This window comes from Petaurus breviceps, unplaced genomic scaffold (genome assembly GCF_028583685.1).
Source record: "Petaurus breviceps papuanus isolate PSGF00001 unplaced genomic scaffold, PetGlider_PUasm1.0 37, whole genome shotgun sequence".
In the NCBI taxonomy this organism is placed as follows: domain Eukaryota; kingdom Metazoa; phylum Chordata; class Mammalia; order Diprotodontia; family Petauridae; genus Petaurus; species Petaurus breviceps.
The window spans coordinates 5109739-5134527 of record NW_027186296.1 but is presented as its reverse complement, the minus strand read 5'-3'; the positions used below and the strand labels follow the sequence as shown (position 1 = coordinate 5134527).

Genomic DNA, 24789 nt, shown 5'->3' with positions numbered 1-24789 from the left:
AGGAAGGAAGGAAGGAAGGAAGGAAGGAAGGAAGGAAGGAAGGAAGGGAGGGAAGGAGGGAGGGAGGGAGGAAAAAAGTTGGCAGCGTAGAAAGAAACAGTACAGCCATCTCTCCTACAACTACTTAAACAAAGATCAAGTCTGGCCAAGCAGTGAGCAAGAAATTGAAGAAGAAAAAAAATCAGTTGTTCATTTTTTTCCCCAGGTCTGGTAAACATAAGGAGATAGCTACAAGCCTATAAACTGGAGTCCTTCCAAGAAAATGCCTGCACAGAGCTTTTCACTGGGGGACCTGAGATTGGGCCTACAGTTGTTTCAGGAGAGAAAACAGAAAGAGGAATGAGGTAGCAACAATACCACCCTCACCCTGGATCAGGGCCACATATCCAGTGCAAACTAATGATGGGACTAGAAGTTGAATGATAAGACCCTGTAAGCAGTGGGCTTACAGTTCAGTTGGTTGCTCTAATCAAAGAGCAGGATATTGGATTCCATTCACATACTCAGGCTGAGACCTGGAGCAGAGTAATCATGGCAGGGAACGTGGACCCAATGTGAGCTCATGGCTCTAGTGCTCTCACCTAGGAGCAAGACAGATTGAGCCCACAGACCTGGGCTGGTGCTTGAAGATGAGGAACCAGGGCAAGAACCCTGTAGAGGGGTGAGTCTCTATTATATAGATTCATGGTTTTAGCCCACAGATATGGAGGAGGGCTTACAGGTAAGTAACTGGGTCAGGAAATGAAGAAGAAATTACTTTGAATGAAGTTTCTCTATCTCTTCCTGCTAAGTGTTTTTGGCAATATAGAGAAACATTTGGTGATTTGTATGGGTACATTTCATATCTTAAAACTTAGCTGAAGTTATTTTTAATTATTTTATTTGACTGTATAGTATTCCTTAAGTGAAACATCATATGATCTGCAAAAACCAATCATTTTATTTCCTCTTGACTAGGGGTTATTCCATTAATTTCATTTTCTTATTGCTCTTCCTTTTTTTTCTTCAAAATTTTATTTTGGACTCAAATGCCAGAACACAAATAGAGAATATAGAAAAGAAACAAAAATATATCATAAACTTAAATAGAAAGTTAGAAAGAAAAAAAAGCATGCCATGTGCATAGCAGAGCATAAGAGAAGATCTAAATATGTAACAATAAATTTTCATTTCAAGAAAGACTATATGATAAATAATATTCATGTTGGAAATAGTGCATCTTTGCTTCCTTGTGAGTTTTCTTTTGTTCTCTGGTGTTCTCTTTTTTTTGTTCTCTTTTTTTTACTTTGTTCTTTTTTCCCCTTCTCCCCTGAAGGCCACAATAAAGTTTAGATACACCCTCCTTCACCCCCATCGAAGGCTACAATAAAGTTTAGATATGTTTCTCCATACCTATACAAATACATGTATACATACATATATAGACGTATACTTTCCCAAACTATTCTACTCCTGATCTTTGTTTTTAATGTATGTGCATATCTCTTGTTTCCTATCCCTCCTGCTTCCTCTACTTTACTTTTACCCACTACCTTGTCCTCCTATGACTTGTCTACCTCCCCCCCCCCCCGTCCAAGGATCCCTCCTCTTACCCTTCCATTCCTATAAATCTAATACCCTTCTATACCCCATTTACCTATTCCCTCACCCTCCCTTGTAAAGATCCCTCCTTGTTCTCTCCCCACTCCCTATGGCCCTACTCTTTTATTTCTTCTGAATTTAGACGACTTTTATACTCTTTTAAATATATGTGTATTGTTCTCTCTCTAATTCCTGTGTATCAATTCTTCCTCTTGCACCTCATTTGTATAAAATAATTACTCTTTTAAGCTGTTCCTAAATGGTTTTACTTTTCTCAAGTTTTTAATTAATTTATTTTTTGTTTTCAACATTCATTTTCACAAGATTTTGAGTTACAATTTTTTCTTTCCCCATCTTTCCCCTACCCCCCACTCCAAAACAGCAAGTTTACTAAATACCCCTTCCCCCAATCTGTTCTCTCTTATATAAATGGTTTTACATTTAAAATTCCTATCATATTCAGGTTTACCCTAATCTTTATGAACTACCTAATTATTAAGAAGAATCTTAGACACACTTAAATTTTACATATTTAAAAAGTAAACAGTCTTTCCTTATGGATCCCTTATAATCAGTCTTTGTTAAGAACATTATATTCCTATTGATTCTTGTATGTTCAATCATCTATTAAATTCAGGATTTTTTTTGACAAAGTCTTGAAAAGCTGAGATTTTATCAAATGTCCTTTTTTTTGTACAAGATAACTTAAGTTATAAATATATTTATATATTTTTGGTCAGATCCCCAGTTCTTTTGCTCTTTGATATGTTGTGTTCCAAGACCTATGGTCCTTTAATATCTCTGCTGCTAGGTCTTGTATAATTCTAATTGTGGCACCATCATATTTAAATTGCTTTAATCTTGATGCTTTAAATATTTTTTCCTTGAGCTGTGGGCTTCAGAATTTGACTACCATGCTCCTATGGGTTTTTGTCATAGGATCTCTTAAGTACTAATAGATGTTTTTTTTTTCTATTTATGCTTTCCCCCCTTGTTCTAATGCTTCAGGACAATTTTCTTTAATTTTTTCTTGTATTATTGTATCAAGATTCTTCTTTTGATCATAACTTTCAGTTAATCTGGTTATTTTTATATTTTCTCTTCTTGATCTATTCTCCAAATCTATTGTTTTTCTCATAAGATGGTTCACTTGCTCTTCTATTTTTTCATTATTCATAGTTTGTTTAATCATTTCTTGATCTCTTATAATTTCACTGGCTTCATTTTGCCCAATTCTAATTTTCAAGGTATAATTTTCTTCCTTAAGATTCTGGATCTCCTTTTCTAGTTGGCTGACTTTCCTTTTATACCCTTCTTGTTTTTCTTGGATTATTCTTATTTTCTTTTTTAGTTTTTCCTCCATCTCTGTCATTTGACTTTTAAAGTCTTTTTAAAGATCTTCTACAAATTCTTTTTGAGCAGGTGACCATTTGACATTACTCTTTGGGGGTTTCTTTACTTCAATATACACCTCTGAAGATGAACACTGGTCATCTCTATTCCCTTAAGAGATTTCTATGGTTGGGTTCTTTCTCCTTTGCCTGTGCATTTTTTTTGTGGTGATAGATTATTTGTAGTCACCTCCAGGCCTGGGCTATGAGAAATGGTGCCTCTTGCCCCAGATCTTCAGTTCTTCCCTCTAGCATGAAGACAAAGCCAAGCCTCTAGCCTCCTGTAAGTGCCCCCAGCCAGGGTTTTCTGCTCCACTGCTTCTGCACTCACCAAGTTTGTGCTGGTTCCTTCTTACCCCCATCCCATCACAGCACAGCTAGGTCTGGCGTATCTGGTCAGCAGAGGTTCCCTTGCTCTTCCTGAGCCCAACTGCCTGACTCTCTTCACTATTCCAGGAGTAAAGTAAAAGTTTCTGTGGCTGGGGCAGAGGGACCCTCCCCAACCAACTAACCCCAAGCCTTGCTGCTTGTTGTTTAAGAGGCTTGCTGCTTGCTGTTAAAATGAAACCCAGACTGGAGGTGTTTGTTCTTCATAGGGACTAAATTTCATCCTGGGATTTTTCTTCCAATCTTCTCAAATTGTCCCAGCAGGCTCCCAGTTATGTCCCTATTCTTATTTATCTCCATTCACACTTTATTTACCCCAAGATGCTATTTTAACTCTTTTTTGGGGGGAAATCTAGAGAGTGTGGAATTTTCTGATCTACTCGGCCATCTTCCCAGAATCCTCTCCTCTTATTGCTATATCTAACATTTCTAGCATTATATAAAATAGTAATGATAATAATGGGATCCTTGTTTTGTCCCTACTCTTATTAGAAATGCCTTTAGTTTTTCTCTATTACATATAATGTTGGGTTTTGGATTTAGATAGATATTACTTATTATATTAGGGAAAAATATGCTTAATCTTATGCTTTCTAGCACTTTTGATTTTTTTTAAGACAGAAATGGGTATTATATCTTTTTTTTTCTTTTTGGAGGGGAGAATGCAGGGCAATTGGGGTTAAGTGACTTGCCCAAGGTCACACAGCTAGTAAGTGGTAAGTGTCTGAGGCTGGATTTGAACTGAGGTCCTCCTGACTCCAGGGCTGGTGGTCTATTCACTGTGCCACCTAGCTTCCCCTGGGTATTGTTTCTTGTCAAAAGCATTTTTTGCATCAATTCATACAATCATGATTTTTGATGTTCTTGTGCCTAATATGGTCTATTATATTAGTATTTAACTAATATTAAACCAACCCTGCATTTTCACTCCAAACTGGTCATAGTATAGAATGAGTAAGTTGGGCAGGTCCTAAGCCAGGCCTCATGGCTAGAAATCATGATAAAGGAAGTGTTGTGAGGGTGGTGCAGACCAGCTCCACACATTCTTCTCATAGCTCCCACTATACCAAAATATATACATAAATATGGTACTTTACCTTGACATCTGAAATTTGCTTGGGAAAGCAGGTTTTGAGGAAGGGTTTTAGTTTTAAGTAATTGTGAAGTGTTTTTTTTTCTTAAGTCTTAAGTTTTCTTTAGTCTCTTGCTATTTCTCCTGAAAGAACTCTTGCAGAAGCAAACTAAAAATTCACATTATGCTCAAAATGTCTCCTAAGAAATCAATTATGAATTGTGTTGGAACAAATTGGAATTTTTTTTTAAAATGCATTATAGCAACACTGACTGCTCTTACATGCTTTCTTTCTGGATGCCTGCAGTATTTTTTTCTTTTATTTGGAAGCTCTAGATTTTGACAATGAGGTTCTTGGGAATTTTCATTTTGGGGTTTCTTTCAAGAGGTACCCAGTAGATTATATTTTTGCTTTGTCTTCTAATTATGAAAGACTTTAATATCTCTAGACTCTGGTTTTAGTCATAGCTTTCAGGAAGTCCAATGATTATTAAATTCTCTCTCCTTGATCTGTTTGGTATCATTTGCTTTTGCTATGAAATATCTTAATTTCCTTCTATTTTTTCAGGGCTCTTTTTATATTTTAATGTTGTCTCATGGAGTCATTAACTTCTATTTGATTCATTCTAATTTTTAAGGAGTCTGCTGTTTCAGCAAGTTTTGCTGTTTTATACCACTTATGCTAAGCTCTATACATTCTCCTTTCAAGTCTTTCTTTCATGTCTCTCATTTCTTTTCTAGTTCTTTCCCCTGGTGCTCTCATTTCATTTATAAAATCATTTAAACTCCTTTCTTTAACTTTTGCTTTATTTCTTCCAGAAATACCTGGAAGAATTTCTGACTTCATGTCTGTGACAAAGCTGTATTTTTATTTAAAGGTGTTTTGCTTGAAGACATACTGGGGTTATTCTCTTCTTCTGGAATTTTTGTCGTGGCATATTTGCCATCACAATGACTCTTTATGTTGGGTTTATTTTTGTTGTGGTATATGCATATTTTCATCCATACTTCTTGAATTGGGACTCTCTTAGGGTCAGGTTCTGTATAGAACCTGGAGAAAATATCTGGGCTTTGTTTTGCTTTGTATTTTATTCTTTTGGGTCTTAATGTTGATATTATGAATTGGTCCAGACATTCCAGAAAGCAACTTCCAGAACTCTGCTGAAAGAGTTACCTAAACTGTCCATAAACTTTGACCCAGCAATGCCACTAGTAGGTCAACTATAACCCCCAGAGAAATCAAGGAAGAAAAGAAGAGACTCACAGTACAAAAATATTTATATCAGCTCTTTTTGTAGTGGCAAGTAATTGAACACTAAGGATAATGGCTAAACAAATCATGTTATACTAATATGATGGAATATTACTGTTTTGTAAGGAAAGAATGATTTGAGAGAAACTTGGGAACTCTTGTTTTTTTACAAATTGAGATGAGCATAATCAGTAGAAGAATTTATAAAAGAGCAACAATGTAAAATCAAACAACTTTGAAAAACTTAGGAATTACAATCAATGTAATGACCAAATACAGTTTCAAGACCAAAAATCCAGCATGCTACTGACCTAACAGAATAGTGCTGGATTCAAGATGCTGAAAAAGATATATTTTTTTGACCATGGTCAATTGAGATATATGTTTTCCTTTACTATGACTTTATTATATTATCTTTTCATTTTTCTGATTGGAATTAGGGGAAGTAGGAGGAATAAAAAAATAAATGCTTATTAAAGTAAAATGAAAGTTTTCAAAAGATGGAAGATGGAGGATTTCATAGAATCTATAAGCTAATAAATGACAAATGAAAAGTTGAGACTAAGAAATGAAAATAGTTTTGCAAAATGCAACCTTGTCTGTGAGAAATTCAGAACCTTATTTTTGCCTATTAACATTAATATATTTTTAGTACTTTGTAATTCATGACAAAGTGACCAATTGCAAGAATCCATCAAGAAAAAAATATTTTGTTTTACCCAATTATAGGTTTCCTATCATAATCTATTTCTTACCTGAGGAAGATTCCAGCCTGTCCAATTTACTAATCAGCCAATCAAGGTTATTGGAGAACTGGGCACAGTTATTTCTGTTACCACGAATAAGGGCAGCTGAAAACAAGATAAAATTTAATCCCATAGATAAGAAATTACCAGTAATAGTAGAAGATCTGTGAACCTGCTGAATAAATATCTTTAAAAAGATACCTTGAAATTTAAATTAGAGAAAACAATCCTTCCCCCTTCATCCCTTTGAAAAGATTACATTTTGTATTAGAAATTAAAATATTCAACTTGAGAATCAGGAAGGTGCTGGACTTTGATTCTGCTGACTTGAAGTCTTGGCTCCAAAACTTAGTGTATGACTAGGGATAAGTAACTTCCCATATCTAAGTTTGTTTATTCATCTGCACTATTTACCCTATTTACCTCACAGAATATTCTTTTTTTTTTTTTTAAAAGCAATTGCGGTTAAGTAACTTGCTCAAGGTTACATGGCCAGTTATTTTTGGGTGTGGTGCTGAATATCTGAGCCCAGATTTGATCCTGGTCATCCCGACACTGGAGCCAGTACTCCTACTCGCTGAGCCACCTGGCCACCCCGCTCACAGAATATTCTTAAGGCAAGTGTTTGATAAACTTAAAGAGCTGCATCATCATATTATTTTACAAAACTAACACTGAAAAAGGTTTACACCTTGTTTTTCATATAGTTATAAACTTGTGGGTTCAATTCTTCTCCTTGTTTCTTTTTAAACTGGCTGAGGAATATGTGGAACTAGTGTTGCTGACTTATGTTTTCTATTCCTAGGTGTTAAGCTAAGGAGGAAGCATCTCTAAACAGAAGGAATATAGCTACTGTCACTTTAGAGCAGCTGTGCAGACTGATGGTCCAAGGCTGGCAAAATGATCACCCTCAGAGTAATTTAGGACTTTATTATGCCTGGTACGGGCTTGTGGAAGAATGGTAAGCACATAAGGTGAAAATCCATGCCTTACAGTCTGCTTTCAGTCCTATTCTTTCTACTTCAGGAGTCAGTGGAGGACAAGATCCAAATTAAGATCTCATATCCATTTCTAACCCAGGGAGCTATTCAGTCAATCAATCAACAAGTATTTTATTGAATCCAAGTACCACTTAATCCTGCCCATACATGAAGAAAAAATGAACCAATTTCTTTGTGCTATCATTCACACAAACAGCACACTGACTCTCAAGAATAACCTCTAGATGGTAGGTGGTCAGCTTGTCTTTCACTAAAAGATGCTATCAATGTTGTAGTACTACCAGAGTAGTACCAATGGGTTTTACTGAAGAAAGTGGACAGACTATGCCAACTGGCTTAATAATTTTCATTGAATCTTCTCTCTTGCAACCATGAACCCCCGAATTTGTATTGTTGCATATTAACATAGAAACAAACTCCATAACACAAATTGAGCCTTTGACTTAAACAACTAGCAAAAAAAAAAAAAAGAGTAGCACTGGTACATGCTTAAGTTCATATTAACCCTCACTCTCAACTATTACTCTCTGTTTCTACAATGCTTACAGTTTGCAAAGTCTTTCACATACATAAAACTTTACATCAGGCCCAGGAAATATTTAAGGCAGTTATTATCCTCATTTTATAGATGAACAAACTGATTCTCAAAGAGATGAAGTAAATTATTCATGGCCAATATGGCTAGTATACAGGAGAAACCACTTTTTATCCAGGTCATTTCATCCCTACTTCAGTGTTCTTTCCACTAATAGAACAATCACAATGACAAGTCAGCAGAAATTGGCCACAAAGTGGAAAATGAAAAGATACAACTTCAGATTTTAAAACAGTAATCTTTGGAATGAGCACAATTCAAGGAATCATAATGTTACACTTTGCTTGTCCAAATAACTTGATAAACTGATTAAATGCCTCATTCTAGGACAAATCCAATTAGTTGCACTAATTAGATAACACAGATATCTAGACTCTCAGTCCAGGGCTCTATTATATTACACTGCTTTACCTTGATGACGCCAAAGCACCAGAATTACAACCGGTCAACATAATTAATTGCTGGCTATAAAATTTTCAGGCATGCTAGGTAGCCTCTGCCACTTCAGTTTTGAAATAGGAAGGGAGTATTCACCCTTTAATATACTTTGAATCTCTTTCAATTGAACACATTTCCTCTGTACTCACCTAGCAATTGGTAGAGGAGGTTCAGAATTTCTTTCCAAGCTGTACCACTTTCTTCCCTTGCAAACCCAGTAAAATGTGCTACACTATTGTAGACATTTAAACGGTCAATGCAGTTTAACACAAGGGCTAACATTCCCTAAAAAAAAAAAAAAGATGAGGAAAGGAAAAATTACTGCTTAGAAAATCTGTATCCTTACTTCTTTTTCAGTTTTCTCCTAAACACTTCAAAATTTAAAGCTGATACTGCTAATATGCAAATGTCTCCATTGTGTGTGTAGGTGATTTTATTAAAAATATATACATTTCTATGCATCAGATACTTAAATAGCATACATTTTGGAGATGAGTCAGCAATCTCTCTTGATTTGTTTGTCCCCATGTGTTTAACTCAATCCAAGGACATACTGAAGAAGAAAGAGTGTGAATGAATCTCACAAAACTCTTTTCCATTTGGTGTAAAATGAATCTGACTCACTTAGAAACAGTATTAGATACAGTACTTTGAAATTTTAAAAAATGAATGAATTCAAGTAATTCCACTCAGACACAGCAAAGGACATCCATAATTCCTACAAAGGAAGTGATTAGTGAAAAGAAGATAAAAAAATACTCTACTACAAGTATAATAGCTACATTCTACATTTATTTCTGAATACTGGATAGAAACGCCAGCAGCCAGCATGACGTGCAAAATTTCCCTTTGGCCCTTTCCTTGGCACTAATTTTAGGAGTGCAAAGGGGATAAGAAAGCACATTACAATTCAGTGCTACAATTCAGTAGTACTCAGCTGCTAGTTATTTTGAAAAGGGATGTTCATTTTAAATGGGTTTTGAATAGCATATATAGTACTAAAGTATTAAATACAATATTATTTGCATGTACTATCTTGGTTAAAAAAAGTGTCAGTGTAATTGGAAATACCAAGTAAACTGGATCTTGAGAATTCCTGTGATCTCATTTCATCCTTTCTCCCCACTATTCTCAGCTGTCCTCCTCATACAATGCTTGCTTAGAACTATAAATTTTAATAGCAAATTCAATTAACATATTTTGGGTTCTAAGGGCAAAGTACAGAGACAATCTAAAACTTTACTTTTAAAACTCACCTCTTCTTTAAACAGATTCTGTCTATTTTTGAGTGACCTGAGCTTGTTTTGCTTATCTTCATGTTGCATCTCTTCCTCTGGAGGCTGAAAATAGGTGATCAGATCTTGCAAAGTCTGAAGGACTTCTTCTATAGGCAGAATGATGGGTGCAGCCGTTCGATTGTTTCCACTAATAAAACATGAATTCAGCCTGGTTCAGGGGCTAGTCATGAAACAATGGAGCTAACCAATATTTTCAGTAAACTGGAAAAATCATTTAACTTCTCTGTGTCTTACCTTTCAAAGATGATCAAAAAGATGATCATTTGACTCATCAAAACAATTCAGTGTGGGAACCAAAGGCTAATCAGAAATATATATTTATATTTGGTTTATAAGATATTTTATCCTACCTGTGTAAATGATAATTGATATACTCACTAGTCAGTGATATAATTGTGGTTTTTCAGTGATTCATAAACAATAGTTGCTCAATAAAATTTGAAAGATGATTACTGTAGTGCATAACAAGACAGTAACATTCAAATAAGGGATTAAGGTAAAACTCAAGTTTTCAGAGGTACCATTTCATTAACCCTTAAATTTTCCATTAAGCACTGCTTTGGCTGCATCCTACAAATTTTGGAATGTTGTCTCATTGTTGTCATTCTCTTTAAAGAAATTATTAATTGTTTCTATGATTGTTCTTTGACCCACTCAACCTTTAGGATTAGATTTGTTTCCAATTAGCTTTTAATCTATACTTCCACCACCTTTTTTTTTTTTTATTAAATGTAATTGTTATTACATTATGGTCTGAAAAGGGCACATTTAATATTTCTGGCTTTCTGCACTTGGTTGTGAGTTTTCTTAACACGCTAATACATGATCAATCCCTGTGAAAGGATGTAAAATTGAGAGAAAAGGTATAATCCTTTCTATTCCCATTCAGATTTCTTCAAAGGTCTACTGTATCAAACTTTTCTAAGATTTATTCATCTCTTTGACTTTTTTTCTTATTTTATGGTTAGATTTATTTAGTTCTTCAAGGCAAAAGTTGAGGTCCCCCATTATTATATTTTTATTGTCTATTTCTGTCCATAATTAATTTTTTTTTTGCTTTAAGAATTTTGTTGTTATGCCATTTAGTGCATATATACTTAGTTTGATATTACTTCACTGTCTATGGTTCTTTTGAGAAAAATGTAGTTCCTCTGCTTATCCCTTTTAATTAGGTCTGTTTTTGCTTTTGCTTTGCATGAGATCATGATCCAGTGTTTTTAACTTTAGCTGAAGCATGATAGATTTTGCTTCAGCCCCGTAGTTTAATTCTGTGTGTCTTTCTCTGTTTCAAGTGTGTTTCTTGTAAGAAACATATTGTTGGTTTCTGGTTTCTAATTCATTTTGTTCTCTAATTCTGTCTTATAGGTGAGTTCATTCCATCTACATTCATAGTTTGATTACTAATTGTGCATTTCTCTCCATCCTATTTTCTTCTGATTATACATTTCCTCTTTTCATCCTGTTCTTTCAAATCTGTTTTGCTTCTGACCACTAACTTTTTTTATCTGTCCTCCCTTTTATTATTCCCTTTATCTCTAATACTCTCCCCCCCACTTTCTTGCCAGCTAAGATAGATTTCTATAACTAATTGAGTATGTTTGACCCAATTGAGATGAGAGGTTCAGGCATTGCCTGACCCCCAAACCCTCACCATTTCCCTCTCCACTGTAAAATCTTGCAGGGTGATAATTTTCCCTATCCTTACTTTCCATTCCTCCTTACAAGGCATCCCTCTTTCTCACCTATCAATTTTTTTTACATCATTCCAACATAATCAACTTGCTTCTGTATACTCTTTTTATGTAGAATTCTTTGAACTGCTCTAATAATGATAAATTTCTTAGGAGGTACATGTACCATTTTCCTATATAGAAAGGAAAAGAGTAATCTCTTTGGGGGAAGGAGCTAAAATGGCAGTGCAGAAGCAGGAAAACTCCATGAGTTGCCCCCATAACTACCTCAAATACCTATAAAATATGACTCTAAACAAATTTTAGAGCCGCAGAACCCACAAAGTGACAGAGAGAAACAAATCTCCTGCTGAAGGCAGCCCATGAGGCAGACAGGAATGGTTCATTGCAGCACACTGGAAGCTGAGCCCAGCCCCACATGAGCCCACAGTTTTAGCCCCAGGGTGACCCCAATGAGTAGCTGCAGTGTACTTTGGGAGAGTGGATGACCAGCAGCAGTTGCAGTTTCCAGAATTATCAAACCATAAATGCCAAATAAAAAGTGAGAGGTCTGTATAAAACTCTGTTGGAACTTGGGGGGGGGGGCAGAGGTACAGTCTGGCTTCTGCCTCCGGAATAAGAAGTGGCAGAAGTGCAGCAGCTGTGCAGCCACCTCAATACAGCTGCTTCAGAGTTCCTGGCCTGCATATTGCAGGTAGGCCAAATGACCATTCAGAGGGTAATAGCTTTTGATTTAACCTGCCTGGATCTGGATCTCAGTCTTGGGTGGTGGTCCTGAGGTATGTGCCCTCCTAAAAGTTCTGGCAGCTGTGAAAACCCCAGGGATATGGGACAAAGCTCTCTCCTCTGGAAGCAGAGTTCTACTGTGGCAGACAGCTCAAAAGTCAAGTAACTGAGTGGCAACATGAACAAGCAAAGGAATCAAAGCAAGCACAGCAGTTAAACCCTGGATTCCTTTTTGGGGGACAAAAAAGATCAAAACATGGAAAGGGAGGAAGACAGAAAAGTCAGAACTCCTGTACCAAAAGCTTCCAAGAAATACGTGAACTGGTAACAGGCCATGTAGGAGCTCAAGAAGGATTCTGAAAATCAAGTAACAGATGTACAGGAAAAACTGGGAAGAGAAATGAGAATGATGCAAGAAAATCATGAAAAGAGAGTCAACAACCTGACTGAAGAAAATAACACCTTAAAAAATAGATTAACTCAAATGGCAAAAGAGACCTAAAAAGCCAATGAGGAGAAGAATGCCTTAAAAAGCCAAATTTGCCAGATGGAAAAAGAATTTTAAAAGCCCACAGAAGAGAATAATTCCTTGAGAATTAGATTGGAGCAAATGGAAGCTAATGACTTTATGAGAAATCAAGATACTATTAAACAGATCCAAACAAATGAAAAAAACAGAAGTCAATGTGAAATATCTCATTGGAAAAACTACTGACATGGAGAATAGATCCAGGAGAGATAATTTAAAAATTTTTGGACTACCCGAAAGCCATTATCAAAAAAAGAACCAAGAGGGGTGGCTAGGTGGCGCAGTGAGTAAGAGTGCCAGCCCCAGAGTCGGGAGGACCCAGGATTGGTTCTGGCCTCAGATACTTAACACTCACACAAAAAAACTGGCCATGTAACCTTGGGAAAGTTACTTAACCCCAAATTCTTTAAAAAAAAAAAAAAGAACCTAGAAATTATCCTTCAGGAAATTCTCAAGGAAAATTGCCCTGGTATTTTAGAACCAGAGGGCAAAGTAGAAATAGAAAGAATTCACAAACACCTCTTGCAAAAGATCCCAAAAAGAAAACTCATAGGAATATTATAGCCAGGTTCTGGAGTTCCCAGATCAAGGAGAAAATAATACAAGCAGCCAGGAAGAAACAATTTGAATATTGTGGGAACACAATCAGGATAACACAGGACCTAGAAACTTCTATATTAATTGTCAAAGAGCTTGGAATTTGATATTCCAGATATTGAAGGAGCTAGGATTAAAATGAAGAATCATGTGCCCAGCAAAACTGAGTATCATGTTTCAGGGGAAAATATGGTCATTCAATGAAATAGAGGACTTTTAAACTTTCTTGATGAAAAAACCAGAGTTGAATAGAAAATCTAACATTCAGATATAAGAAGCCTGTTTATGAGAAGGTAAACAGGGAAAAGAAATCATAAGGAACTTATGTCAACTTAAATCAAAGTTGAACTATTTACATGCCTACATGGAAAAACGGTAGTTGTAACTTATGAAACTTTTCTCAGTATGAGGATAGTTGAAGGGAATATAAATGTATATAAATATATATGTATACATACATATATGTCTATATTGGAGGGTATATGTGCATATGAATACATATGTGAGTATATGTATATATGTGTACAGGTATACATAGACAGAGGGCGCAAGATCAATTGACTAGTAAGGGATGATATTTCAAAGGTGAAAGTGAGAGGTGAAAGATGGCAGAGTAGAAGCAGGACCTCCCTGCTGCTCTGGCTTCCACCTTCCCCAATCCAAGTAAAAAGGTGACTCTAAACAAACTTTGGAGCTGCAGAACCCACAAAATGACACAGAGAAGCTAACCTCCCGCTGAGGACAGCACAGCAGGCCAGCAGCAAGTGGCCAGCACAGTGCTCTGGGACCCAAGCCCAGCCCCACGCCAAAGCTTTACCCCAGGGCGGGCCTGACCAGTGGCCAGCCAGAGGGACTCCAGATCAGCAGCAGTTGTGGCTGGTTTCAGATTTATCAACACATAGATGCGAAGGACAAAGTGAGAGGTCAGTGCCGTCTGGACTTTGGGACCCAGTAAGTGGGAGTGCATCAGCTTTTTCCCCTGGGGCAAGAAGCTGCTGAGATTCCTGGCACAGCCAGCCAGTACCATGTGGCAGCTTCAGCTCCTGGCCTGCAGAGTGTAGGGGGACCAAGCACCAGTCTGAGGGGTAATCACTCTTGCTTTACCCTTCTTGGATCTGTATTGCAGTCCAGTATGGAGGTCCTGGTTTGTGTGTCCAGATTGCTAGAGCGTGTGGAGACCTCAGAGAGAGCACGCATCTAATACCTCTGGAAGCTGAGAAAACCCCAGCGTTTGGTACAAAGCTCCCCTGTCTGGTGGCAGAGTCCTACCATGGCAAAAAGCCCAGGGGTCAAGTGACTGAGGGGTGACATGACTAGGCAAAGGAAACAAAGCAGACAGAAGATTCCAACATTAGACTCCTACTTTGGGGACAAAAAGGACCAAAGCATGGAACAGGAGGAAGACAGTGAAGTCAGAACTCCTGCACCAAGAGCTTCAAAGGAAAATACAAGCTGGTTACAGGCCATAGAGGACCTTAAGGGGCAGATAAAAGAAGTGGAGGAAAAATTGGGAAGAGAAATGAGAACGATGCAAGAAAATTATGAAATGAGAGTCAACAGCCTGACTGAGGAAAATAACACCTTAAAGAATAGACTAATACAAATGGAAAAAGAGGCTCAAAAAGGCAATGAGGGGAAGAATGCCTTAAAAAGCCAAATTTCCCAGGTTGATAAAGAATCTCAAAAGCTCAACAAGGACAATCATTGCTTCAGAATTAGACTGGAGCAAATTCAAGCTAATGACTTTATGAGAAATCAAGATGCTGTTAAATAGATCCAAACAAATGAAAGAATAGAAGGTAATGTGAAATATCTCATGGGAAAAACCACTGACCTGGAAAATAGATCTAAGAGAGATAATTTAAAAATTATTTCAGTACCTGAAAGCCATGATCAAAGTAAGAACCTAGAAATTATCCTCCAGGAAGTTCTCAAAGAAAACTGCCCTGATGTTTTAGAACCAGAAGGCAAAATAGGGGTTGAAAGAATCCACCGATCACCTCCTGAAAAAGATCCCAAAAAGAAAACACCTAGGAATATTATAACCAGGTTCCAGAATTCCCAGATTAAGGAGAGAATATTACAAGCAGCCAGGAAGACACAATTTGAATATCGTGGAAACACAATCAGGATAACCCAGGATCTGGCAGATTCTACACTGAGGGATCAAAGAGCTTGGAATATGATATTCTGGAGGGCAAAGGAGCTGGGATTAAAACCAAGAGTCACCTACCTAGCAAAACTGAGTATCATGTTTCAGGGGAAAATATGGTCATTCAGTGGAATAGAGGACTTTCAAGCATTCTTGCTGAAAAAAACAGAGTTGAATAGAAAATTTGACATTCAGATACAAGAAGCAAGAGAAGCATGAGAAGGTAAACAGGGAAAAGAAATCATAAGGAACTTATCAAAGTTGAAATATTAACATTACTATGTGAAAAAACAATAATTGTAACTTATGAAATTTTTCTCAGTAGTTGAAGGGAATAGAAATATATATGTGTGTGTGTGTGTCTATATGTGAGGGTATATGGGCATACGAATTAAAAAAAAGTAAGTGAGAGGTGAGAGAGGAATATAATGAGAGAAGATGGGGAGAGACAGAATGGGGTAAATTATGTCATATAGAAGAGGCAAGGGATAACTGTTATAATGGAAGGGAAGAACAGGAAGGCAAAAGGGGATGGGTCTACTTTACTCTCAGTGAATTTGGCTTTGGGAGAAAATGACATACACACTAAATTGGGTATCTTGCCCCACAGGAGAGTATGGGGAAAGGGGATGAGAGGGGGGGATGATGATGGAAAGGAGAGCAGGTTTAGGGGGACGGAAGTTAGAAGCAAACACTTTTGAAAAGGGACAGGCTCAAAGCAGAAAATAGAACATGTGGGGGGTGGGATAGGATGGAGCAAAATATAGTGAGTCTTTCACAATATATCCACTATGGAAATATTTTGTGTAACTACACATGTACAACCTATATTGAATTGCTTATCTTCCCAGTAAGGGTGGGTGACAACAGAGGAAGGGAAAGAATCTGGAATTCTAAGTTTTAAAATAAACTGTTTAAAAAATATATTATTATTATTATTTTACATGCAACTGGAAAATAAGATATACAGGCACTGGGGTATGGAGATCCATCTTGCCCTACCAGAAAGTCAGAGGGGGAATGGAGGAGGATATAGGAGAGAGCAGATTGAGGGAGGGAGTATACAGTGGGACTGCTGTTTTGAGGTGGTGGATAGGGGAAAGATGGGTTAAAAATTTGTAACTCAAAATTTTGCGGAAATGAATGATGTAAACTAAAAACAACCATAAAATTTAATTAAAAAAAAAGAAAGGTAGAGTTTAAGCTTACTGAGGACCTTATGACTTCTCTTTCTGTTGACTTTTTTATATTTCTTTTGAGTTTTATATCTGAAAATCAAATTTTCTATTCAGCGCTGGTCTTTTTATCAGGAATTCTTGAAAGTCCTTTATTTCATCAATGTCCATTTTTCCCCTTGACTATTCAATTTTGCTGGGTAGGTTATTTTTGGTTGTAATTCCAGATCTTTTGCCTTATGGAATATCATTTCTAGCCTTCCACTCCTTTAATGGGGTAGCTGCTAAATCTTGTACGATCCTAACTGTGACTCTACAATATTTAGATGGTTTCTTTCTTGCTGCTTGAGGTATTTTCTTTTTGACCTGGGACCTCTGAAATTTGGCTATAATATTCCTACTAGTTTTAATTTTAGGATGATATCATTCAGGAAGTGATCAATGGATTCTTTTGACTTCTATTTTACCCCTCTGTTTCTAGGAATTTAGGGCATTTTCTTTGACAATTTCTTGAAATATATTATCTAGGCTCTTTCTTTGATAATGGTTTTCAATTGTTCTGGTAATTATTAAATTGCTTCTCTTTGATCTATTTTCCAGCTCAGTTGGTTTTCTGATGAACTATTTCATATTTTCTTCTATTTGTTTATTCTTTGACTTTGTTTTATTGTTTCTTGAAGTGTCATGAACTGACATTAACTTCCACTTACCCAATTCCAATTTTTAGTCAATTATTTTCTTCAGTGAGCTTTTGTACCTCTTTTTCCATGTGGCCAATTCTTTCTCTCCCTTTTTTTTTTCCTTTTTGGAGGGCAATTGGGGTTAAGTGACTTGCCCAAAGTCACACGGCTAGTAATTGTGTTAAGTGTCTAAGGCCAGATTTGAACTCAGGTCCTCCTGACTCCAGGGCCGGTGCTATATTCACTGTACCACCTAGCCACCCCAAGATTGTGGAACTGTTGATATTTCTTTTTTTTTCTTTTTGGAGTGCAATTGGGGTTAAGTGGCTTGCCCAAGGTCACACAGCTAGTTTTTGTGTTGTGTCTGAGGCTGGATTTGAACTCTGGTCCTCCTGACTCCAGGGCTGGTGCTCTGTTCACTACACCACCTAGCTGCCCCTGGCCAATTCTCTTTAAGAATTATTTTGATCAGTGAAGTTTTGTACCTCTTTTTCCCATTTGGTCAATTACATTTTTTAAAATGTTAATTTCTTCAGTTTTTTGGTTGCCTCTTTTATCAAGTTGTGAATTGACTTTTCATAATTTTCCTAATTGCTTTAATTTCTTTACCTAATTTTTTTTCTATCATTCTTCTTTGATTTTGAAAATTATTTTTAGTTCTTCTAGAAATTCTTGTTGGGCTTGTATACAATTCACTTTTTTAAAGAGGCTTTGTTTGTACTTCTTTTGATCTTCTCTGTCATCATCCTGTGTTTTTATAGTCAGGTTCTTTTTTTTTGTTGTTCATCTCTGCCTTGCCCTCCCCTTTTTTTAACTTGGAATTTTATGCTAATGATAGGCTCTGTTCCCAATATAAGAGGAGTAGGAGTTCTTTCTCAAGTTTTAGGCTTTTTCACACTATTGCTTTCACAACTAATTTTGGGGGTTTGGAAGTTTTCGGTGCTTTCAAGGTGGTGTTATTACAGGGAAGAGTGGTCACTTCCATCTTGGTCTGTACTCTGTTACTTATTCAGGGAAGGTCCCCTGATTCCTCAGGATGGCAACTGATACTGCTCCTAATAGTCCCCCCTCTTTTGGAACAGGAAATTATAATGTCCCTCATGGCCCCTGATCTCTTGGGGCTGGAAGTGACACTGCTTCTCAGGGCTCTCACTCCCTCTTGACTGAAAGTGCTCCTCTCTGACTATGATCTATGATGTAGAAATGGGAACAGGCAATAGTCTGTCCAGTGTCTAGTGCTAGCCCTTGGGTACCTTGTAATCTCTTTCTGACAATTTGCTAGATCCTCTCACTGTCCCTGGTTTGAGAGCTCCCAAAGCTGCTGTTGCTTCTGTCATCACTACTTAGTCCCCTAACTTGTGTTTCATCCACATGGGTTGCAGGCCAGCCTCCTCCACCAAGTCACAGATTTCTCCTTTGCATCTCATAGGTTGTCTTTGGTTGAAAGAATGTCTCACTCTGACCTTTTGTTGGCTCTACCACTCCAGACTTCCATTATTTAAAGGAAATTTCAGGTATCATTGTTTGAAGGGGAACGTTAGGAGAGCTCAGTAAAGTATTACTTCTAATCTGCCATCTTGGCTCTACCCTCTATGATTTTTGTTTGTTTGTTTTATTAATTATTTAATTTATTAATTTGTTTGTTTCCTTTTAATTTACAGGATTCAATTCCACAATTCCTTGAATTTCACATTTTGTCCCCCTCCCTCCCCTCTCCCCCGCATGGCGTCTTATAATCAAGTATAGGATCTGTAGATACTTTCACATTATACAATGGTCAGGTTATAAGGATGGATTGTACCAGCTGGGATGAAAAATGGTATAGAGGACATAAAATCAAATAAGAGAACAAAAAAGATCAGGTATTTTGCTTCCACCTGGATATAAATTTAGTTCTTTCTAGTTCTTTCTCTGGATGCACATTTTTCTCTCCATCATGCGTCTTTTGGGATTGACTTATATCCCTGCATTGTTGAGAAGAGTCCAGTCTATCAAAGTTGGTCATCACACATATGTCGTGTCCGTAATTGTGTACAAATTCCTTCTGGTTCTACTCTTCTCACTCAGCATCAGTTCTTTTAAGCCTCTCCAGGTAAATATGAAGACCGCCTGCTCCCCGTTTCTTATAGCACAATAATATTCCGTAACATGCATATACCACAACTTGTTCAGCCATTCCCCAATTGATGGACACCCCCTTAATTTCCAATTCTTTGCCACAACAAAAAGAGCTGCTATAAACATTTTTGTACATATGGGTCTTTCTCCCATTTCTATGATCTCTTTGGGATATAACCCTAGGAGTGGTATTGCTGGATCAAAGGGTATGAAAGTATTTATAGCCCTTTGGGCATAGTTCCAGATTGCTCTCCAGAAAGGCTGGATCAGTTCACAGCTCCACCAACAATGCATTAGTGTTCCAGTTTGCCCACATCCTCTCCAGCATTTGTCATTTTCCTGTTTTGTCATCTTAGCCAATCTGACTGGTGAGATGTGGTACCTCAGAGTTGTTTTGATTTGCATTTCTCTAATCAATAGTGAATTAGAGCATTTCTTCATGTGCTTATAGATAGCTTTAATTTCTTTCTCTGAAAACTGCCTGTTCATATCCTTTGACCATTTATCAATTGGGGAATGACTTGTATTCTTATAAATTTGACTCAGTTCTCTGTATATTTTAGAGATGAGTCCTTTGTCAGAGACATAGGTTGTAAAGATTCTTTCCCAATTTCCCACCTCCCTCTTAATCTTGGTTACATTGGCTTTATTTGTACAGAAACTTTTCAATTTCATGTAGTCAAAATTATCCATTTTACATTTTATAATGTTCTCTAATTCCTGTTTCGTCATAAAGTCATTCCCTCTCCACAAGTCTGATAGGTAAACTATTCCTTGTTTTAGCAGACTGCTTACAGTATCATATGATTTTTTTTTCAAATTACACTGTTCTCTCCTCAGCATGAGTTAATATTAGTGTATTCTGTTCATTCCCTTTCTTTCCAAACTTCATTGTAATGTGGAGATGATGTTGTGTTTTTGGAGTTCTTAACAACGAAGCACAAACTCTAGACCTTCTTTCCAAGCTAGAAATGCTTCAATAACACTCTGAATGACCTACCTAAATGCAGGGAGGCTTAATGACAAGATGATGTACTTATTAGACCACAGCAAGTCCTTAAATCCTCTAAATAGACATGGAAGGGATGAATGCTATATGTCAGTGGAGAGAGTTATGAAATCAAGCCTTGCAGAATTTTATAAGAATTCTTTCCAAATGTTCTGAAACTATTCATCTAAATTCAAAGACCTCAAAAACTCAAAATTTAGCAAAATAAATTCCTTGTCTAAATAAAACTTCTTTGTTTTTCTTTTAATATGGAGCTGGTCACAACCAGCAAAGTAAACAATTCTGAACTTGATTTTCCTTCCCTTCCTCTGACTACTTTCAGGTAGTGTTATAGCTAGGGAGTACAGATTATTTAAGAATAAAGATAAAAGGGATTTTCTTTGAGACCATGGACAAGTCATTCAACTTCATCAGGGCTCATGTCCTCATTTGTAAAAAAAAAGAAGAGGCTTGGATTAAATTACTTCTGAGGCCCCTTCCAGTTTTAAATCTGATTCTATAATCTCTAACATCTCTCTCATCTTAAATTTTCTAAAGTGTTGCAGTTGGATTTGAACTTAAGTTTCCTAACTGAATCCAAGTATCTCTCCTCATCCATCTCATCCAGTCCCCACTAAATACAATTATGTATGGAGGTGGGGGTGGGGGGCAAAAGGAAGAATAACAGCCAAATCACTATTTTCTTTCTTTCTACTAAAGTATTGTACTATAGCTAGAAGAATTAAAAGGTTGTTCCATTGTCCAACAGAGAACTTATAAAGTCTTCAGAAGAACCTTTATGAACGGAGGCTAAGAAGAATCTAGGAGGGTAAAGATCTCTCATGCCTGAGGCTGACATCAGTCCTCATCAAATATGACTATTAATAGTGACATTAATACTCCTAATATATCTTTTTAGTTTTTTAATAATTTATTCATTTTTAGTTGTCAACATTCACTTCCATTAGCTTTTGAATTTTAAATTTTCTCCACCTCCCTTCCTTACCTCCTCCCCAAGATGGCATGCAATCTGATATAGACTCTACATATACATTCTTATTAGAAATATTTTCCCTTTAGTCATGTTGTAAAGAAGAATTAGAACCAATGGGAGGAATAAGAGAGAAGAAACAAAAGAAAACAACAAAAGAAAAGTAGAGCAAATATACTCCAAAGTTCTTTCTCTGGATGTGGATAGCACCTTCTTTTGTCTTTTGGAACTGTCTTAGATCCTTACATTGCTGAGAAGAGTTAAGTCTATCAAAGTCAGTCATCACACAATATGGTTGTTACTGTGTACAATGTACTCTTGGTTCTACTCAATTCACTCAGCATCAGTTCATATACATCTTGCCAGGTTTTTCAGTAGGCCGCCTGCTCCTCCTTCTTCTTACAGCACAATAGTATTCCATTACATTCATACACCATTGTTCAGCCATTACCAAACTGATAGATATCCCCTCAATTTCCAATTTTTTGCCACCAAAAAAGAGCTGGTATAAATATTTTGTACATGTAAGGACTTTTCCCATTTGCATGATCTCTCTGGGATACAGACTTTGAAATGGTACTGTTGGGTCAAAGGGTATGCACAGTTTTATAGCCATTTGGGCATAGTTGCAAAATGTTCTCCAGAATGGTTGGATAAGTTCACAACTCCATCAACAATGAATTAGTGTTCCAATCTTCCCACATCTCCTCCAACATTTACCATTTTTCTGTTTTGTCATGGCAGCCAATCTTATAGGTGTGAGCTGATACCTCAGAGTTGTTTTCTCTAATCAATAGTGATTTAGAGCATTTTTTTAATATGACTATAGACAGCTTTAATTTCTTCCTCTGAAAACTGCCCATTCATATCCTCTGACCATTTATCAATTGGAGAATGTCTTGTAGTCTTATAAATTTGATTCAGTTCTCTCTATATTTTAGAAATGAGGCCATTGGTTATAAAAATTCTTTCCTAGCTTTCTGTTTCCCTTCTAATTTTGGTTTCATTGGCTTTTTTTTGTGCAAAACTTTTCAATTTAATGTAATCAAAATTATTCATTCTGTATTTCATAATGTTCTCTATCTCTTGTTTGGTCATAAATTCTTCCTTTCTCCATAGAGGTTACAAGTAAATTATTCCTTGCTCTCCTAGTTTGCTTATAGTATCAGCCTTTATATCAAAATCATGTGCCCATTTTGACTTTATCTTGATATAGGATGTAAGATGTTTGTCTATGCCTACTTTCTGCCATACAATTTTCTAGTTTTCCTGGCAGTTTTTGTTAAATAGTGAGTTCTTATCCCAGAAGCTGGAGTCTTGGATTTATCAAATGGTAGATTACTAGAGTCACTAATAACAGTCTCTTGTGTACCTAACTTATTCCATTGATTCCCCCACTCTATTTCTTAGCCAGTACCAAGTAGTTTTGATTATTGATGCTTTATAGTACAATTTAAGATCTGGTACAGTTAGGCCACTTTCCTTTGCATTTCTTTTCATTAATTCCCTTCATATTTTGGACCTTTTATTCTTCTATATGAATTTTGTTATTGTTTTTTTCTAGCTTTACAAAATAATTTTTGGTAGTATGATTGGTATGGCACTGAATAAGTAAATTAATTTAGATTGAATTGTCATTTTTATTATATTAGCTTGGCCTACCTATATATGACATGGAAAAATTGATATTTTTCCAATTACTTAGATCTGACTTTATTTGTGTGAAAAGTGTTTTGTAATTGTGTTCATATAGTCCCTGAGTTTGTTTTGGCAGGTAGACTCCCAAATGTTTTATAATGTCTACAATAACTTTAAATGGAAGGAAATATCTGTATCTCAAAAAGACATCTATAAAACTGCCCTCTCTGTCCCCTACTTAAAAAGTGGAGGAAACTAGTCTTAAACCTCCTACTAACAGATGCTAAGGTATGGGGAGAGGGGACACTTGTCCAGGGCCAGCAAAAGAGAGAAAAGAAAACCAAAAGTGAAGTAAGGTATTCTAACTCTCATCTTTAAGATTAAATAAGTGAAAAGAATTGTTCATTCCACATATGTGTGAATGCACTAACATGCATAGTTTCCCCCAAAGGTTCCTGCAGGGGAAAAAAAAAAACCCAACATTTTCCTAGAACAGAATAATGGTTGGAATTTTTTGGAACCAGTAACTATTGGTTTCAAGGATGTTGGATTTACCACAAGACAAGGAAATAAAAGTTATATTCTTTGGCAGCATCTCCCAGTCTAGGGGATGAGAGCAGACTTAAACTCTCAGAATTATTCTGGCAATATAAGATTTATAATGTTAATCTAATTTAACCCAAGTTTAGCAATAATTATGAATGTTATAGCAGCTCTCTGCAAATCCATCAGCTATAGCATATTATAGCTTTCTCTTCTGTAACATAAAACAAAATGAGTTTAGTGAGATCTGGAAAAAGTAAGACTGAAATCAAAGTCCACTTAGTTTCATTTGCAAGTGAAAACATACTAAGCAGCAGAATATCTCACACCTTGATTGACCCTACATGTTAAAAAGCAGGTAGTTGTGAGGGAGAAGAGTGGTGCCAAAGGGGAGGTCCCAATTGTGAAATAAATATTCAGTGACCTAGTTTTCTGTTGTAGGTTAGCTCTACTGGTGCTGAGTTGTTTCCTGTCAGGCTTTATAAAATAAAATAAAAGTTAATGATAAAAGAACATCATGGGATCCATGTCAATGGGATTAAGAGGGATATATAGAAAAACTATTCATTTACCTTATAAATTGGCTGAATAAAGATGTAGTGTTTCGGATGATCCGAGCAGCCTGGGACTCCTCGTGCTGACATCTCTGAAGTGTTAATCCATCATCCATATGGCCCTCTTGATGGAGTATAACCTGTACAGAGAGTAAATGAAAGGCAAGTCTGTCATACACCATTCCCTAAACTGACCAGCAAATGTTATTTGCATAACCCTTTCTCCTTCATCACTTCCTAACAAACTTTAGAGCCAATTTTCAAACCTAAAGCATCAATACAGTTGGTTTGGGTCTATTTACCCACTTACTCACTTCTGATCCTCATTGCTCTGATTGCAAATGAAATATAATGGGATGGCTTAGATTGGAATTATTGAACCTATCAGGTAAATTGGGAAGGTAAAAATATATTTCACAAATACATAGATTTTTCTCTTAAACTGGATGCAAAACCTCTGCAAAACTTGAAGCATTATATGAATTACTGCTGTTGTTATTGTTAATTATAATCATTATTACTTTTCCTAGAAAATAGGAACATCAGACCTTTACCCTCCAGAAATAAATCATTAGAATCAGAAAGAAAATTTAAAACAAAACTCTCTACTAGGATCATAAACCTGTATTACTCTAACTAAATAGAG

The 24789-nt window shown here is 36.5% G+C and overlaps 1 protein-coding gene across 1 annotated transcript in view; it reads right to left on the bottom strand.

Moving 5' to 3' along the window:
* RYR3 (ryanodine receptor 3) overlaps positions 1–24789 on the bottom strand; it is a 777114-nt gene that overhangs the window by 416311 nt on the left and 336014 nt on the right. Inside the window, exons 12-15 of the mRNA XM_069097663.1 lie at positions 24162–24283; positions 9720–9888; positions 8613–8748; positions 6439–6534 (exon numbers count right to left, since the gene is read on the bottom strand). Of these exons, the coding sequence (XP_068953764.1) occupies positions 6439–6534; positions 8613–8748; positions 9720–9888; positions 24162–24283 (523 nt within the window). The remainder of the gene's footprint in view (positions 1–6438; positions 6535–8612; positions 8749–9719; positions 9889–24161; positions 24284–24789) is intronic.